This window comes from Scyliorhinus canicula, chromosome 7 (genome assembly GCF_902713615.1).
Source record: "Scyliorhinus canicula chromosome 7, sScyCan1.1, whole genome shotgun sequence".
NCBI lineage: Eukaryota > Metazoa > Chordata > Chondrichthyes > Carcharhiniformes > Scyliorhinidae > Scyliorhinus > Scyliorhinus canicula.
Window position 1 is genome coordinate 21,226,069 of NC_052152.1, and position 18,977 is coordinate 21,245,045.

The 18,977-nt window shown below is 46.0% G+C and overlaps 1 protein-coding gene across 4 annotated transcripts in view; it reads left to right on the plus strand.

The window, feature by feature from the left end:
* Positions 1 to 18,977, plus strand: part of dyrk1aa (dual-specificity tyrosine-(Y)-phosphorylation regulated kinase 1A, a) — a 142,807-nt gene that overhangs the window by 105,992 nt on the left and 17,838 nt on the right. For all 4 annotated transcript variants that reach the window (XM_038801492.1, XM_038801494.1, XM_038801493.1 and 1 more), the window contains exons 6-7: positions 12,899 to 13,046; positions 17,399 to 17,685. In XM_038801492.1, the coding sequence (XP_038657420.1) occupies positions 12,899 to 13,046; positions 17,399 to 17,685 (435 nt within the window). The remainder of the gene's footprint in view (positions 1 to 12,898; positions 13,047 to 17,398; positions 17,686 to 18,977) is intronic.

The following is an 18,977-nucleotide window of genomic DNA, read 5'->3' on the forward strand; positions in this document are numbered from 1 at the left end:
GGAATGAAGAAAGCGTCAGCAACATTCCAAAGATTAACCAACAAAGTCATCTCTGGTCTGAACAATTATGGAGTATATATTGACCATTAGGCGGTGTTCAGTGAAACATGGAAGGAGCATTTGGAATATTTAAAAAAAATTATTTGATCAATTAAAGGAAGCTGGTTTGGTGATACTTTGACTGAGTGAATTTGCAAAAACTCAAGTCGACTTCTTAGCCATACCGTTGGTCATGGTCAGATAGCTCCATGGAATGTGAAGACGAAGTCTATTGCAGAGTTTCCAATACCATTGACTAGGAGAGAAGTTCTGAGATTTCTGGGCTTGAGTGGTTTGTACCAGAAATTCATGCCAAATTTCAGCAGCGTGGTTGCTCCACTGACTGAAACTCTTTAGAAAAAAACATACAAAATTTCAGTGAACAGCAGAATGTCAGGAGGCATTCGTAATCTGAAGACTGTTAACCACCGCACCAGTGTTGACAATGCCTAATTATGCTGAGCCATTTAAGGTGGCAATTGATGCAAATGATGTGGGTGTTGGTGCTGCGCTGCTGTAGGAAGTCAGTAAAGGAACTTGAAGATCAATCAGATATTTTTCTAAGAAACTCCTCTAACCAAAAAAAAAACAACCGTGGTTGTCGGGAAGGTAAGTTTATCTCTTTAAAAACTTGCCTTGAAGGGTGACAGCAAAGCAGTGACCTGATTGGCTGGCAAGGAAAGTGCTCCAATTAGGAGTTGCTGGGAGAAATTTAACTCTCGTGTGTTGGTGAGTATCGTGATTAGTAGGTAAAATCTTTATTCCTTTCACTTATTAATTATTTGATACTATATTATAATCAGTTAAGGTAAAGGGTAAAAATGGTAGGAGATCCCAGACCCGTGTTATGCTCCTCGTGCGCAATGTGGGAGTTCAGGGACACGGCCGATGCCCCTGACTACTTCATGTGCGGGAAGTGTGTCCAGCTGCAGCTCCTGTTAGACCGCATGACGGCTCTGGAGCTGCGGATGAACTCACTTTGGAGCATCCGCGATGCTGAGGAGGTCGTGGATAGCACGTTCAGTGAGTTGGTCACACCGCAGATTAGGATTGGTGACGGAGACAGGGAATGGGTGACCAAAAGGCAGAGAAAGAGCAGGAAGGCAGTGCAGGTCTCCCCTGCGGTCATCTCCCTCCAAAACAGGTATACCGTTTTGGATACCGTTGGGGGAGATGACTCACCAGGGGAAGGCAGTAGTTGCCAGGCTCATGGCACCGTGGCTGGCTCTGCTGCCGAGAAGGGTGGGAAAAAGACTGGCAGGGCTATAGTCATAGGGGATTCAAATGTAAGGGGAGTAGACAGGCGTTTCTGTGGTCGAAACCGAGACTCCCGAATGGTATGTTGCCTCCCGGGTGCTCGGGTCAGGGATGTCTCCGATCGGCTGCAGGACATACTGAAGGGGGAGGGTGAACAGCTAGTTGTCGTGGTGCATATAGGCACAAACGATATAGGTAAAAAAAGGGATGAGGTCCTACAATCAGAGTTTAGCGAGTTAGGAGATAAGTTAAAAAGTAGGACCTCAAAGGTAGTAATCTCAGGATTGCTACCAGTGCCACGGGACAGTCAGAGTAGAAATTCAAGAATAGTCAGAATGAATACGTGGCTTGAGAGATGGTGCAGGAGGGAGGGGTTCAGATTTTTGGGACATTGGAACCGGTTCTGGGGGTGGTGGGACCATTACAAACCGGATGGTCTACACCTGGGCAGGACTGGAACCAATGTCCTAGGGGGTGCTTTTGCTAACACTGTTGGGGAGGTTTTAAACTAATGTGTCAGGGGGATGGGAACCAGATTAGGAAGTTAGAGGTCAGTAAAGAAGCAGCAACTAAAGCCAGTAAGGTACGAGACAATAAACCCAATGTGACTAAGGGGAAGAGTAGACAGGGAAGAGATGGTGAGCGCAAAGGTGGTCTGAAGTGCATTTGTTTTAATGCGAGAAGTGTAGCAGGTAAGGCAGATGAACTTAGGGCTTGGATCAGTACCTGGGAATATGATGCTATTGGTATTACTGAGACTTGGGTGAGGGAAGGGCAGGACTGGCAACTGAATATCCCAGGGTATAGATGCTTCAGGAGGGATAGAGAGGGAGGTAGAAGGGGTGGAGGAGTTGCATTACTCATCAGAGATGATATCACAGCTGTGATTAAGGAGGGCACGATGGAGGATTCGAGCACTGAGGCAATATGGGTGGAGCTGAGAAATAGGAAGGGTGCAGTAACATTGTTAGGACTTTACTACAGGCCTCCCAAAAGTGAGCATGAAGTAGAGGTACAAATATGCAGACAGATTATAGAAAAATGTAGGAGCAATAGGGTGGTTGTGATGGGAGATTTTAACTTCCCAACATTGAATGGGATTCGTGTAGTTGGAGGCGTAGATGGAGCAGAGTTTGTAAGGAGCATCCAGGAGAGTTTTTTAGAGCAGTATGTAAATAGTCCAACTCGGGAAAGGGCCATACTGGACCTGGTATTGGGGAATGATCCCGGCCAGGTGGTTGATGTTTGAGTCAGTGATTACTTTGGGAATAGCGATCACAATTCCATAAGTTTTAGAATACTCATGGACAAGGACAGGAGGGGTCCGAAAGGAAGAGTGCTAAATTGGGGAAAGGCAGAGTATAACAAAATTCAGCAGGAGCTAGGGAATGTGGATTGGGAGCAGCTGTTTAAGGGTAAATCCACATTTGAAATGTGGGAGTCTTTTAAGGAAAGGTTGATTAGAGTGCAGAACAGACATGTTCCTGTGAAAATGAAAGATAGAAATGGCAAGATTAGGGAACCATGGATGACGGGTGAAATTGTGAGACTAGCTAAGATGAAAAAAGGAAGCATACATAGGATCGAGGCAACTCAAAACTGATGAAGCTTTAGAGGAATATCGGGAAAGTAGGACGAATCTCAAACGCGCAATAAAGAGGGCTAAAAGGGGTCATGAAATATCTTTGGCTAACAGGGTTAAGGAAAATCCCAAAGCATTTTAGTCGCATGTAAGGAGCAAGAGGGTAACTAGAGAAAGGATTGGCCCACTCAAAGACAAAAGAGGGAATTTATGCGTGGACTCAGAGGAAATGGGTGAGATTCTTAATGAGTACTTTGCATCGGTATTCACAAAGGAGAGGGACAAGACGGATGTTGAGGCTAGGGATGGATGTTTAAATACTCTCCGTCAAGTTGTCATACGGAAGGGGGAAGTTTTGGGTATTCTAAAAGACATTAAGGTGGACAAGTCCCCAGGACCGGATGAGATCTATCCCAGGTTACTGAGGGAAGCGAGGGTCGAAATAGCTGGGGCCTTAACAGATATCTTTGCAGGGGACTTCCGGTGGCTGTGATGCAGCAGTAAGCCACACATTTGGGAGCTCCCGTTTTAAAGAGATTTTTCGGCTCTTTTGAGAGCCCAAAACGGAAATTTTTTGACGTCTCCCGGTGGGGGAAGGTGTGCTGTATGACTTTCCCTGCAGTCCATGCCTCGAACTCGGAGTGGAAAGGTGGAAAAAACAGCAGTAGCTCCTCAGAAAAAACGGGGGAAGGGATCCAAGATGGCCACCGACAGAGCTCCAGAGGAATGGAAACTCTGGGCCCAGAAACAACAAACTGATCTCCTGCGCTGCTTTAAAGAATTCAAGGATGAAGTACTGAGCTCTCTGCAGGAAACGAACAGAAGGCTGTCAGAGATTCAGTCCACCCAGGGTGCTGCCATCAAGAAGTTGCAGACGCAGGCCATTGAACGAGAGGAGGAGGCCGTGGTCCTCGTGAGTAAGGTGGAGGGGCACGAAGCACTCCACAAGAAGTGGCAGGAACGCTTCGAGGAGCTGGATCACCGCATGAGGCGGAAAAACCTGCGGATCTTGGGCCTTGCGGAGGGGCTAGAGGGATCGGACCTGACAGCCTATGTGGCTGTAATGCTGAATTCGCTAGTGGGGGCCGGGTCTCTCCATCTGCCCTTGGAGCTGGAGGGAGCGCACAGGGTGCTGGCCAGGAGGCCCAAGGAAGATGAACCCTCGCGTGCGGTGCTGGTGAGGTTCCACCGGTTCAGTGATCGGGAGTGCGTGCTGCGCTGGGCCAAGAAGGTGAAGAGCAGCAATTGGGAGAATGGGGTAGTGCGGATCTACCAGGACTGGAGTGCGGAGGTGGCTAAGTGGCGGTCCGGATTTAATCGGACGAAAGAGGTGCTATATAGAAAAAAAATAAAGTTCGGAATGTTGCAGCCCGCGCGCCTGTGGGCAACTTATTTGGACCGGCACCATTATTTCGAGTCCCCGGAGGAGGCGTGGGCCTTCGTGCGGACGGAGAAACTGGACTTGAATTAGGGGTTGGGGGTTGCGAGGTCAGCTGTAAGATATTAGTGCTGGATTCTGCTGTTGCTGTGTTCTCTTTTTCTTCGGTTTTTTTCTTCTTGTTTTAGTACTTTTGCAATTTTGATATGGTTATTTACGGAGGGGTTGTTCTGCTATGTTTTTGTGCTGTGGGGCATTGTTTGGGCTGTGTATCTTGAGGGGAGGGTCGGGGGGGTATGTTGTATTCTATGTCGGAGTGGGGGTATGGAGGGGGGCTGATATTTGGGAGCGGCGTCAGAAAGGTGTGGTGGGGCAGGGCGAAAGCGCGGGCTTTCCTCTGGTTTCCCGCGCTGCGGGGCTGGGGGGCGGAGACGGTGACGGGGGAGGCGGGGCCTTAACTGGTTCTTCCCCGGGCTGGAGCGGTGCCAGGAGGAGGGATAGATTGGGGGATGATCCCACTTCGGGAGGGGTCGGGCTATTGGCGGGAGTTTCCGGGGTCAGCAGAAGTTAGCTGACCCACGGAAGTACAATGGAGGACGGTTCGCGGCTGGGAGGGTTCCTAGCCTGGGGGGGGAAAGGGGAATACCGGGTTGCTGCTGGTAGGGTCAAGAAGGAGCTGGTGGGGGCTGGGGGGACAGAGGTGAGGGGTTGTCGCTATGGGGACGGGGTCGAGCAGGGGATGCTGGCCTGGGGCGGGCAGTCGACGGGCTATGGCTAGCCGATGGGGGAGGGGGGCGGGACGCCCTCTGATCTGGTTGGTAACCTGGAATGTGAGAGGGTTGAATGGGCCGGTGAAGCGGTCGAGGGTACTAGCTCACCTGAAGGGGCTAAAGGCGGATGTGGCAATGCTTCAGGAGACCCACCTGAGGGTGGCAGACCAGGTCCGCCTGAGGAAGGGATGGGTGGGGCAGGTTTTCCACTCGGGGTTGGATGTGAGGAACCGGGGAGTGGCGATTCTGGTGGGGAAAAATGTGTTGTTTGAGGCATCGGAGGTGGTGGCGGATAAGGGGGGTAGGTATGTGATGGTTAGGGGCAGGCTACAAGGAGAGAAGGTGGTACTGGCTAGTGTGTATGCCCCAAATTGGGACGATGCGGGCTTTATGAGGCGTATGTTGGGACGGATCCTGGATCTGGAGGTGGGAGGTCTGATTATAGGGGGGGACTTTAATACGGTGTTGGATCCTTCACTGGATCGGTCCAGCTCTAGGACGGGTAGGAGGCCAGCGGCGGCCAAGGTACTGTGAGAGGGTTTATGGATCAGATGGGTGGAGTGGATCCATGGAGGTTTGTGAGGCCGAGGGCACGTGAGTACTCTTTCTTCTCCCACGTACATAGGGTCTACTCTCGGATAGATTTCTTCGTGGTGAGTAGGGGACTGATTCCGAGAGTGGAGGAGGCCGAGTATTCGGCCATTGCAATCTCCGACCACGCTCCGCATTGGATAGAGTTGGAGATGGGGGAGGTGCGAGACCAACGTCCGTTGTGGCGGTTGGATGTGGGGTTGTTGGCGGAGGAGGAGGTGTGTAGGAGGGTCCGGGCAAGTATTGAGGGGTACCTTGAGGTGAATGATACGGGGGAGGTTCAGGTGGGGATGGTCTGGGAAGCCCTGAAGGCAGTAATTCATGGGGAGCTGATATCCATCCGGGCACACAGGGAGAGGAGTGAGAGGGATAGACTGGTGGGAAAGATGCTGGAGGTGGACAGGAGGTATGCAGAGGCACCAGAGGAGGGACTGTTGGGGGAGAGGCGCAGCCTGCAGGCTAAATTTGATTTGCTGACCACTAGAAAGGCGGAGGCACAGTGGAGGAAGGCACAAGGGGCAGTGTACGAACATGGTGAAAAGGCGAGTAGGATGCTGGCTCATCAGCTCCGTAAGCGGGATGCGGCTAAGGAGATTGCTGGAGTGAGAGACAAGAGTGGGAATGTGGTGCGGAAGGGGGTAGAGGTGAATGAGCTCTTCAAGGACTTTTACGGGGAACTGTACTGGTCGGAGACAACGGGGGAGAGGAGGGGAATGGAGAGGTTCCTTGACAGGCTTTCTTTCCCGAAGGTGCAGGAGGAGAAGGTGGAGGGGCTGGGTGCGCCGATTGAGCTGGAGGAGCTAGTTAAGGGGATCGGGCAGATGCAGTCAGGGAAGGCACCGGGGCCGGATGGGTTCCCGGTGGAATTTTATAAAAAGTTTGTGGACCTAGTGGGCCCCTTGCTGGTGCGGACACTCAACGAAGCGTGGGAAGGGGGGACTTTGCCCCCGACGATGTCACGGGCGCTGATCTCGTTAATTTTAAAGAAGAACAAGGACCCCCAGCAGTGTGGTTCATACAGGCCCATATCTCTCCTCAACGTGGATGTTAAGGTGCTGGCAAAAATCCTGGCCACCAGGATAGAGGACTGTGTGCCAGGGGTTGTGCATGAGGACCAGACAGGTTTTGTGAAGGGAAGGCAGCTGAACACGAATGTGCGGAGATTGCTGAATGTCATTATGATGCCGGCGATTGAGGGGGAGGCAGAGATAGTGGTGGCGCTGGATGCGGAGAAGGCCTTCGATAGAGTGGAGTGGGGGTACCTATGGGAGGTGTTGGGGAGGTTTGGATTTGGTGAAGGGTTCATTAGATGGGTAAGGCTGCTATATGAGGCCCCGATGGCGTGCGTGGCCACGAATAGGAGGAGGTCGGAGTACTTCCGGCTTTACCGAGGGACCAGGCAGGGTTGCCCCTTGTCCCCCTTGTTGTTTGCACTGGCAATTGAGCCGCTGGCGATGGCATTGAGAGATTCAGAGAGGTGGAGAGGCTTGGTGCGAGGTGGAGATGAACATAGGGTGTCGTTGTATGCCGACGACCTGTTACTGTATGTGGCGGACCCGGTGGGAGGGATGCCGGGAGTGATGGAGTTACTAGCCGAGTTTGGGACCATCTCAGGTTATAAATTAAACTTAGGCAAGAGCAAGGTGTTTGTGGTGCACCCTGGAGACCAGGAGGAAGGAATTGGTAGGCTCCTGCTTAGGCGGGCAGGGGAGAGCTTTAGGTACCTGGGGGTGCAAGTGGCCAGGGACTGGGGGACTCTCCACAAGCATAACTTTACCAGACTGGTAGATCAGATGGAGGAGGAGTTCAGGAGGTGGGACATGCTGCCATTGTCGTTGGCGGGGAGGGTGCAGTCCATCAAAATGACAGTGCTTCCGAGGTTCTTGTTCCTTTTTCAGTGCCTGCCCATATTTATCCCCAGGGCCTTCTTTAGGAGAGTGACCGGCAGTATTCTGAGCTTTGTGTGGGCACATGGGACTCAGAGAGTGAGGAGGGTGTTCCTGGAGCGAGGAAGGGATAGAGGCGGGCTGGCGCTGCCCAACCTTCTGGGGTACTATTGGGCAGCCAATGTGTCAATGGTGCGTAAATGGGTGATGGAGGGGGGAGGGGCGGCGTGGAAAAGAATGGAGATGGCGTCATGTAGAGGTACGAGCCTGGGTGCCATGGTAACGGCACCGTTGCCGCTCTCCCCTAAGAGGTTTACCACGAGCCCGGTGGTGGCGGAGACCCTAAGAATCTGGGGACAGTGGAGACGGCATCGGGGGGAAACAGGGGGCTCGATGGACGCTCCACTGGGTGGCAACCATCGGTTCATCCCGGGGAACACGGATGGGGGATTCAGGGGGTGGCAAAGGGCGGGCATCAGCAAATTGAGGGACCTGTTTATTGGCGGGAGGTTTGCGGGCCTGGGGGAACTGGAAGATAAATTTGGCCTTCCCCAGGGGAACATGTTCAGATACCTGCAGGTAAAGGCGTTTGCTAGGCGACAGGTAGAGGGATTCCCTTTGCTGCCCTCGCAGGGGACGATGGACAGAGTGCTTTCGGGGGTGTGGGTAGGAGAGGGGAAAGTGTCTGACATCTATAAGGTAATGCAGGAGGTGGAGGAGTCGTCAGTGGAGGAGCTGAAGGCTAAATGGGAGGAGGAACTCGGGGAGCAGATAGAGGACGGGACTTGGGCGGAGGCCTTGGAGAGAGTCAACTCTTCCTCCTCATGTACGAGGCTTAGTCTCATCCAATTTAAGGTGCTGCACCGGGCCCACATGTCCGGGACTAGGATGAGTAGGTTCTTCGGGGGTGAGGACAGGTGCACCAGATGTTCGTGGAGTCCTGCGAACCACGCCCATATGTTCTGGGCATGCCCAGCACTGGAAGAATTCTGGAAGGGGGTGGCGGGGATGGTGTCGAGGGTGGTTGGATCCAGGGTCAAACCAGGGTGGGGACTCGCGATTTTTGGAGTTGGGGTGGAGCCGGGAGTGCAGGAGGCGAAAGAGGCCGGTGTCCTGGCCTTTGCGTCCCTAGTAGCCCGTCGAAGGATTCTGTTACAATGGAAGGATGCAAGGCCCCCAACCGTGGAGACCTGGATCAGTGACATGGCGGGATTTATAAAATTGGAAAAGGTCAAATTTGCCCTGAGAGGATCAATACAAGGGTTCTATAAACGATGGCAGCCTTTTCTGGACTTCCTGGCTCAGAGATAGGTAACTGGGTCAATAGCAGCAGCAACCCGGGGGGGGTGCATTATTGTAGTGTTTATTCTGTAACTTTATAATGTGTTAATTTGCGTTGTTGTTAAAATGCTGGGTTGTTCATGGGGATGGGGCGAATGTATATGATTGTTAATATTATTGTTATTTTCGGTATTTTACTAAGGTGCGTCAATGTTGTATAAAATCAAAATTTCTCAATAAAATTATTTTAAAAAAAACAGATATCTTTGCAGCATCCTTGAGCACGGGTGAGGTCCCGGAGGACTGGAGAATTGCTAATGTTGTCCCTTTGTTTAAGAAGGGTAGCAGGGATAATCCAGGGAATTATAGACCTGTGAGCTTGACGTCAGTGGTAGGCAAACTGTTGGAGAAGATACTGAGGGATAGGATCTATTCACATCTGGAAGAAAATAGACTTATCAGTGATAGGCAGCATGGTTTTGTGCAGGGAAGGTCATGTCTTACAAACCTAATAGAATTCTTTGAGGAAGTGACAAAGTTAATTGATGAGGGAAGGGCTGTAGATGTCGTATACATGGACTTTAGTAAGGCGTTTGATAAGGTTTCCCATGGCAGGTTGATGGAAAAAGTGAAGTCGTATGGGGTTCAGGGTGTACTAGCTAGATGGATAAAGAACTGGCTGGGCAACAGGAGACAGAGAGTAGTGGTGGAAGGGAGTGTCTCAAAATGGAGAAGAGTGACTAGTGGTGTTCCACAGGGATCCGTGCTCGGACCACTGTTGTTTGTGATCTACATAAATGACCTGGAGGAAGGTATATGTGGTCTGATTAGCAAGTTTGCAGATGATACTAAGATTGGTGGAGTTGCAGATAGCGAGGAGGACTGTCAGAGAATACAACAATATATAGATAGATTGGAGAGTTGGGCAGAGAAATGGCAGATGGAGTTCAATCCAGGCAAATGCGAGGTGATGCATTTTGGAAGATCCAATTCAAGTGCGGACTATATGGTCAATGGAAGGGTCTTGGGGAAAATTGATGTGCAGAGAGATCTGGGAGTTCAGGTCCATTGTACCCTGAAGGTGGCAACGCAGGTTGATAGAGTGGTCAAGAAGGCATACAGCATGCTTGCCTTCATCGGACGGGGTATTAATTACAAGCGTTGGCAGGTCATGTTAGAGTTGTATAGGACTTTGGTTCGGCCACATTTGGAATACTGCGTGCAGTTCTGGTCGCCACATTACCAGAAGGATGTGGATGCTTTGGAGAGGGTGCAGAGGAGGTTCACCAGGATGTTACCTGGTATGGAGGGTGCTAGCTATGAAGAAAGGTTGAGTAGATTAGGATTGTTTTCATTGGAAAGACGGAGGTTGAGGGGGGACCTGATTGAGGTCTACAAAATTATGAGAGGTATGGACAGGGTGGACAGCAACAAGCTTTTCCCAAGAGTGGGGGTGTCAGTTACAAGGGGTCACGATTTCAAGGTGAGAGGGGGAAAGTTTAAGGGAGATGTGCGTGGAAAGTTTTTAATGCAGAGGGTGGTGGGTGCCTGGAACGCTTTACCAGCGGAGGTGGTAGAGGCGGGCACGATAGAATCATTCAAGAGGCATCTAGACAGGTATATGAATGGGCGGGAACAGAGGGAAGTAGACCTTGGAAAATAGGAGACAGGTTTAGATAAAGGATCTGGATCGGCGCAGGCTGGGAGTGCTGATGGGCCTGTTCCTGTGCTGTAATGTTCTTTGTTCACCAAAATAAATATTCAACCATCGAAAGGGAGATATTAAGTTTGGTATTGAGATTGCAACATTTTAGCATTTATGTTGGTAACAATTTATCTGACATCATTGTATATCCAGACCATAATCATTTTTGGACAAATGCAAATCACAGGACTATTCAGATGGAGTTTATTATCACAACCTTTGTAATAAGCTTTGACAACGAGTCATCCAGAATGGAAACGTTAGCTCTCTTTCTCCGCAGGTGCTGTCAGATCTGAGCATGTCCAGTATTTTGTTTTTGTTTCAGATTCAGAATCCACAGTATTGTTTTCATCTTATTATTACAACTGTGTTCTTTATGACATCTACATGTGGCAGGAAGAGAAAATGTGATTGCTGATGCTTTATCACGACTGTAACATGAGAAGACTAAAATCGACTATATATTGATGTTTCCTTGTTTGTAAAATAATATATCATATAGAATATAAATTGTGCATAATCTTTTAAAATGTTTAACGTTAAAAGGGTTTTAGAAAAATGAAGCCATCTGTTTACATTGCTGGTTCAGTTTTTTAATGGGCTGGAGGAGTGACAACTGGAAAACTTCAAGAATATTGGACTCTTAAGTATTGGACAATTTAAGGTTTAAAAGTTAGTGTGTTTGACTGCAGTGATCATGTATTTTAAAGAAAATAATTATATTTTGCTGAGCTTGGGTTCTTTTAGCAGCCAGAAGGTGAAATTGACAAAGGGATATGCTTTTCAGTCTGTGCTGAAGGACTGGTTTGACTGCAGAGATAATTTGGTTTCAGCTTGGGGAGATGAGGTCATTGTTTTTTTAAAAATTAGAGTACCCAATTCATTTTTTTCCAATTGAGAGGCAATTTAGCATGTTCAATCCACCTACCCTGCACATCTTTGTGTTGTGGGGGCGAAACCCACATGGGGAGAATGTGCAAACTCCACACGGGACAGTGATCGAGAGCCGGGATTGAACCTGGGGCCTTGGCGCCGTGAGACTGCAGTGTTAACTACTGAGCCACCGTGCTGCCCCGATGAGGTCATTGTTGGATGGAGCCAAGGAAGGCAGAGATAATTTTGAAAGCATTAGTTAGTTTTTTGGAGAGGGGAGTTGAATTCTGATCTGTCGGATTCTGAATTCACAATTCTCTCAACAGTTAGATAAATTGAGAGCTGTATGTTTCTTCTATGTTTAATGGGAAATTGAGTGGTAGTGTTTTAAGTGTAATTGTAAGCTGTTCTTTTTGGGTATGAAGTTAAAAAGTTTTAATATTGTAGTTATAATACCAAAGCCATATTTTTTCATACAATCATTCCTGGAGCAAATCATTCTTACAAATAAAGTAAAATATTGGGGTTTCGGTTGGGTATTCTAACCACTGTTGAGTCTGATCTGGGATTGTATATGGGTGCAACATTTTAAGAAGGATGTCAAGGCCTTGGCGAGGGTACAGAGGTTGTTTTGTTTTACCAGGTTTGTGCCAGGAATTCTGTATGTAGCGAAATGGGGAAAGCTGGCTGGATATGTTCTTGGAACACAAAGTTGAGGAAAATCTAATTGACCTATTCAAAATTATGCAGAATTTTAATAGTGCAAATGGGGAGAAACTGTTTTTGATGATAATTGGGTCAGTTGCAGATTTAAAATAATTAACAAAAAGAAATAGAAAGGGAATTAGGACAAATTTCTTCAGACAAAATTGTTGTCGAGGAGTTCTGTAGGTTTTGTATGTTCACCATATCAACTCTATTCTCTGTTTCACTTCAGAATGAGACACTGTTGGCTCTGTAAGAAGATTATGTTGCATATTTAAGTTACTTTATGATTTGACTTATAAATTCAGAAGTTTTGATTACATATTTTGTCAAATTAGCGGAGCTCCCTTTTGCATTACATTGCAGTGCTATATAACTGATGAAACTGCAGGCTCTTATTTGAACAGATGCGTTTGATGTGGCATATATGTTTGTGAACTGGCAAGCCGATAATACGCATTTGAATATTCTTTCGATAGTAGGTATTTGGTATTTCCCAAATTAATACTTCCTTTCCTGGGATTGATAAACCCAGGCATCACTGTTGGCTTCTTGCATGTCCTTGTGTGTTCTGTTTGAAAAAGAAAAGATTATTCTTTATTGTTATGGTCAGCAAAACTTGTGGGAGGGAAAGCACCTTTTCGAAATAATCCACTGCAAACCATCATTATTCAGTCTACATGTACAAATGGCATGTGCAAGACTGAGGCTTGCCAATGAATCTCCTATTAGATTGAGTTGTGTTTCATTTTGAATTGCCATCTGCTTAGTTCATTATTGTCCACAAGTAGACCTCTAGAAAGTTTCTTAACCCTTCTCTCTTGCTCGCAGGTTGTCAAAGCATATGACCGTGTGGAACAGGAGTGGGTAGCAATAAAGATCATAAAAAACAAGAAGGCGTTCCTAAATCAGGCACAGATTGAGGTTCGACTGCTTGAGCTGATGAACAAACATGATACTGAGATGAAGTACTACATAGGTATTGACTGGCTGTTTTGATTTAAGTTTATTGGCAGCTATTCTGTTATGCATATTGCACACTGCATGGATAACTGCAATTCAAAATATTAGTTCCCTCCGTTTGTTACCACAGCATGTTTATTTTTTGATCTGTATTCCATTTAATAGTCACTTTTAAAATTCTGCTTTTTTACTTAGTTCACCTTAATTTACTTTCCAATTGATGTGAAGAAATCTTGCATTCACTAGAATGAGAATAGTAAGCACTGATTTATCAAATACAGATTATAATGGCTCACGTAGTAATTTCCAATAAATTCCTAGCTTAATTCTCCAAATTTCAGATTTAGACTTCAGTCGTGTAGCTTTCTGGACACTTGTCTGGAGATCTCTCATCCTCCCAACTTCGCAGAGTCAAAGGCCAAATCATAAGACCATAAGACATAGGAGAAGAATTAGGCCATTCAATCATGATATTTTTCTCAACCCCATTCTCTTGCCTTCTCCCCATAACCGCTGATCCCCTTATTGATCAAAAATCTATCTATCTCTGTCTTAAAGACACTCAGTGATTTGGCCTCCACAGCCTTCTGTGGCAAAGAGTTCCACACATTCACCACCCTTTGGCTGAAGAAAGTCCTTCTCATCTCTGTTTTGAAGGATCGTCCCTTAGTCGGAGATTGTGTCCTCTGGTTCTAGTTTTTCCTACAAGTGGAAACATCCTCTCCACGTCCACTATCCAGGTCACGCAGTATCCTATAAGTTTCAATAAGATCCCCCCTCATCCTTCTAAACTCCAACGAGTACAGACCCAGAGTTCCTCATATGACAAGCTCTTCATTCCAGGGATCATTCTTGTGAACCTCCTCTGGATCCTTTCCAAGGCCAGCATATCCTTCCTTAGATACGGGGCCCAAAGCTGCTAACAATACTCCAAATGGGGTCTGACCAGAGCTTTGTACAGCCTCAGAAGTACACCCCTCAACTTGTATTCTAACCCTCTCAACATGAATGCTAACATTGCATTTGCCTTCCTAACTGCCGACTGAACCTGCATGTTAACCTTAAGAGAATCGTGAACAAGGACTCAAGTCTCTTTGTGCTTCTGATTTTCGAAGCACCTTCCCATTTAGAAAATAGTCTATGCCTCCATTTCTCCTTCCAGAGTGCATAACCTCACACTTTTCCACATTGTATTCCACTTCTTTGCCCACTCTTCTAGCCTGTCCAAGCCCTTCTGCAGCCCGCCTGCTTCCTCAATACTACCTTCCTCTCTATAGATCTTTGTATCATCTGCAAATTCCAATCAAAATTCAAATTCCAAAGGCAAATTTGAACAAATTGCTCCATTTAACAAATGCAGTGTAATAGCTTCCCTTTTGAATGTTCCTCTAAAATGACAATTATTCTGACGCTGGCGCTAGTGCAAAGTCAATTCCTGCTCCACTTGACCAAGAGACACAACATAAGTGAATTAACCAATAATTCATAGAAACTATCCCAAGTCTTTGGTCATTGGCTGCCCAATAATTAGTGTCACCGGGTTTGTAAGTTTAAACACAATCACTGTTTATTTATAACAAAAACTATAATGGATATGCAGCAAAGCAACTGGTTAACTATTATCTAATTTCTAATTCCTCACTTTAAATTGCCCCCCCCCCCCCCCCCCCAACGTTACAAGACAGACAAACACAGACAAGACAGGAGGTTAAAAAAATAAGTAAAAGAGAAAAAGTATCTTTCTTTCACATGGTTCACACCCTATTCCTTTCAGACTTTGCCTTCAGGTCGAGGTTTTTACTGTAGATTCATTCAGGCATCGGTAGTTTCAGGAATATAGCAGTCGCAGGCTTTCCAGAGAGAGTGAGTTCTGGTATTTGCTTGCAGCCTGGTTTTCCTGTAGATTTATTCATTCAGGTTCTCTGTATCTTCAGGAATACAACACTCATATCCTTTCTGAAGAGGGAGAGAAAAGCAGGTCCTTGTTTTTGTGTGTCTAGGACTCAACTGCCCCCTGGGGTCTCTGAGAATCCCTCACTGGGATAGGATCTAATCACCACCTGTTACTGGGCAGAGTACAGCCTTTTGGCCAATAAATTGGCTAACAGCCAATCAATCAAACAGAGTCTCACCCCATCTTTCTCTCTGGCGCTGAAAAGTCTGAAGATCCTGTTCAAACTAGCAGAGGTTAGCAGTTTTCTCTGCTGCAACTGAGTTCCTTATTCTCTCTGCTGCTTGACTTAAAGATATGTGTCCCGTCATCACCCATGGATTAAAAATGATAACGGTAAAATAAAAGAAAGGGGAAATAAGGGAATAAACAGGAAGGACCCTACGGCAATCCTCTGAGTTGCTTTTGCAGCCATTCTTTACATTGTGATCATTTTTTCACTTTTCAGATGTGGCTGACTGGAAACAGCTTCAAAGACAGCAGCCAGTCAGAAACAAGTTTTTGGAAGTTGCTTCCACCTAGCAGCCAGATAAATAACCGAATGTGCACATTTTGGCAGAATTTGGTAGATTTAGTTCGACTGGCTAGCACAAATGGCTAGATTCCCCCGCTGGGTCACTGTCTGTGGGGAGTCTGCACGCTCTCCCCGTGTCTCATGGGTTTCCTCCGGGTGCTCGGGTTTCCTCCCACAGTCCAAAGACGTGCAGGTTAGGTGAATTGGCCATGATAAATTGCCCTTTGTGACCAAAAAGGTTAGAAGGGGTTATTGGGTTATGGGGTGGAAGTGGGTCCATGCAGACTCGATGGGCCGAATGGCCTTCTTCTGCACTGTATGTTCTATTCAATAAGATAAAAGTGAAGTTAAAGTAATTGAGATCAGCTAAGAAAAAAAATGAGGGTTAAAGGAATAATCGGGCGAAGGAGAATGTTTTGTTTTGAGTTTATAGCAACAATGTATTTAATTAATTTTATTACAATATTATTTACTTCAGTGTGAGAACATTTTTTTAAATGGTGGACTTGTGCCACTGTGTAGGACTGAAATTGAATTTATACTGAGATACCTTTTTGATGTGTGACACAAAGAACAATTCAGCCCAGGAACAAGCCCTTAGACCCTCCAAGCCTGTACCGGTCATGATACCACCTGTGGCCATACTGTCTTGACATATTATCAGGAAAACAGCTTCTCAAACTTTTCAGAAATAAGTTAAGTTTTCGATCAAATTTAATTGGTGACCGTGTCTCATTAGACTGTGACATCATGTTGAAAAAAGGCATGCTGGGCAGTCTTTGCTGAAGACAAATCACATCTCCACGCTGATATGAAAGTAAAGTACAATGTAATGCAGTATATTACAAAGAGCACATTTTTGATCTGAATGTGCGGAGAAGCCTTTTCCCTGTGGGTCATTGATATCAATTTTTGAAGTAGCTTTTCAAACCTGATCTCTGCATAGTGTACTTTTGAAGGCTGACAGATGCTGGGTTTCATTGAACTTGCACATACAATTGTTCTGACTAGTGCTTTGAACCTGGCTACTTTAGTAACATGTTTCTTTTTAGTTTTAGTGATATGTAAAATAAATTTCAATCCACACTGCATTTGGGATTTTTCAAAGCTGCCTGGGTTGACATGCATGCTCCTAGGAAATATTTTATGACTGCTTTTTCTAACTTTATTGTTGCGTAGAACTTTATAATTAACATTGTCCGGATTATTTCTGAATATAGGGGCAAAAGGGAAAATAAAACTTTGAACATTTGTCATATAGAAAGTACATTTGATCTACACAGTAACCACTGCATTAGTCTGAGTGGGGAACTGTCTTCAATCTAAACATGGGAGAGTTTATGTGATAACGAATTGGAAATGGTCAGCATTTGTTGAGACGGGTACAGTTCATAATTCAGATCAATGACCTTTCATTAGGATAAATTGTTTATTTGTTAATTTCAATAAAGAAAATCATAGAATCCATACAGTGCAGAAAGAGACCATTTGGCCCATCGAGTTTGCACCAGCCCTCTGAAAGAGCATGCTACCTCGGCACAATCCCCCCACCTTATCCCCGAAATCCCATCTATGGGTAATTTAGCATGGCCAATCCACCTAACCTGCAGGTCTTTGGACTGTGGGAGGAAACCAGAGGAAACCCATGCAGACGCGGGGAGAACATGCAGACTCGACAAAGTAATCTGAGGTCGGAACCAAACCTGGGTCCATGGCGTTGAGAGGCAGCAGTGCTAACCACTTGTGCCACATACCGTTCTATCTTGTTAAAATTCTCCTAAATGCACAAGTGTATGAGCCATGCATGTAATAGCTACTGATGGTCAATACTTGGCTAATATGTTATTTTGTTGAATGGTTGCATGAACAATATGCATAAATGTACGCTTTATTCCCTCTGCAGTTCATCTGAAACGACACTTTATGTTTCGAAACCATCTCTGCCTTGTCTTTGAAATGCTGTCCTACAACCTATATGATTTGCTCCGCAATACCAACTTTCGTGGCGTTTCCTTGAACCTTACACGGAAATTTGCGCAGCAGATGTGCACTGCTCTGCTCTTCCTTGCTACACCAGAGCTCAGCATTATCCATTGTGACCTGAAACCTGAAAATATATTGCTGTGTAATCCCAAAAGGAGTGCTATCAAAATAGTTGACTTCGGCAGTTCCTGCCAACTTGGACAGAGGGTATGTATTATTACTATTGAGTTTTGTACAGACTTTGAATTTTAGGAAACTTGCGTTTTATAGAAAAGAACATTGTTGGAATTTGAAAGGTAAATATTAAAAAAAACATAGTACCCTGAGGAAACTGATTTGTTTGGACCTAATCAACATTTGGTCTTCAGATGATACTGCTCTTATTTCAAAAAAAGCTTGGAAAATACAGCAGGGATGAATTTGCTTTTTAAAAAATAATTGCATATCTGTAAGAGTTGCCAACTCCTATTTGTGCTTTTACATAGTTTGTGTCCAAGATCTGATCTAAAGACATGATTTCATTTTATTTGAAATATTAGATACGAAAATAAGTGTTGTTTTTACAATCTTCAAAATCAAAAACTTGTAGGGTGCGCATCATGCATGAAGTCGCAAGCCCCTTAGGAATAGCAGGAAAAGGACAGAGCTGTCACCAACATAGGGATAGAACCTTATTAGAAACCAAGGCTATGATCAAAGTGCAGAGTTTTGAAGAAGTTTTTGGAAGTGACAGAGGGCAAGAACATGCTAACAGCTATTTATGGAGACGAGAAAGTGAGAGAAGTCTGATAGAAGATTGAAGAGTGCACAAGTATATAAATGATGTGGAGATGCCGGCGTTGGACTGGGGTGAGCACAGTAAGAAGTCTTACAACACCAGGTTAAAGTCCAACAGGTTTGTTTCAAACACGAGCTTTCGGAGCACGGCTCCTTCTTCAGGTGAATGGAAAGGCTTGTTCCAGAAATGTTTATATAGACACAGTCAGAGATGCCCCGGAATGCGAGCACCTGCAGGCAATCAAATCATCAAAGATGCAATGCACGCATGAATGCGGACTCAACCGGGATCTGGGATTCATGTCGCATTACATTCGGCCCCCACCAACAAGCCTGGACTTGCAGAGGCCTACCGACTGAACTGGCTTGGGACAATTCACACCTCTTTAACCTGGAGTTACCTCTCTCTCTGCATCTTTGATGATTTGATTGCCTGCAGGTGCTCGCATTCCGGGGCATCTCTGACTGTGTCTATATAAACATTTCTGGAACAAGCCTTTCCATTCACCTGAAGAAGGAGCCGTGCTCCGAAAGCTCGTGTTTGAAACAAACCTGTTGGACTTTAACCTGGTGTTGTAAGACTTCTTACTGTGCAAGTATATAAAGGCAAGGTGAATGATCAAGAAAGAAAGAAGCAAAAGCCAAGAGCAGTTTGAAAAAGGAAGGTGTATTGTTGAAAGGGAGTCTATTAATTAACTTGGAACGGGTGAATATGGTAACTA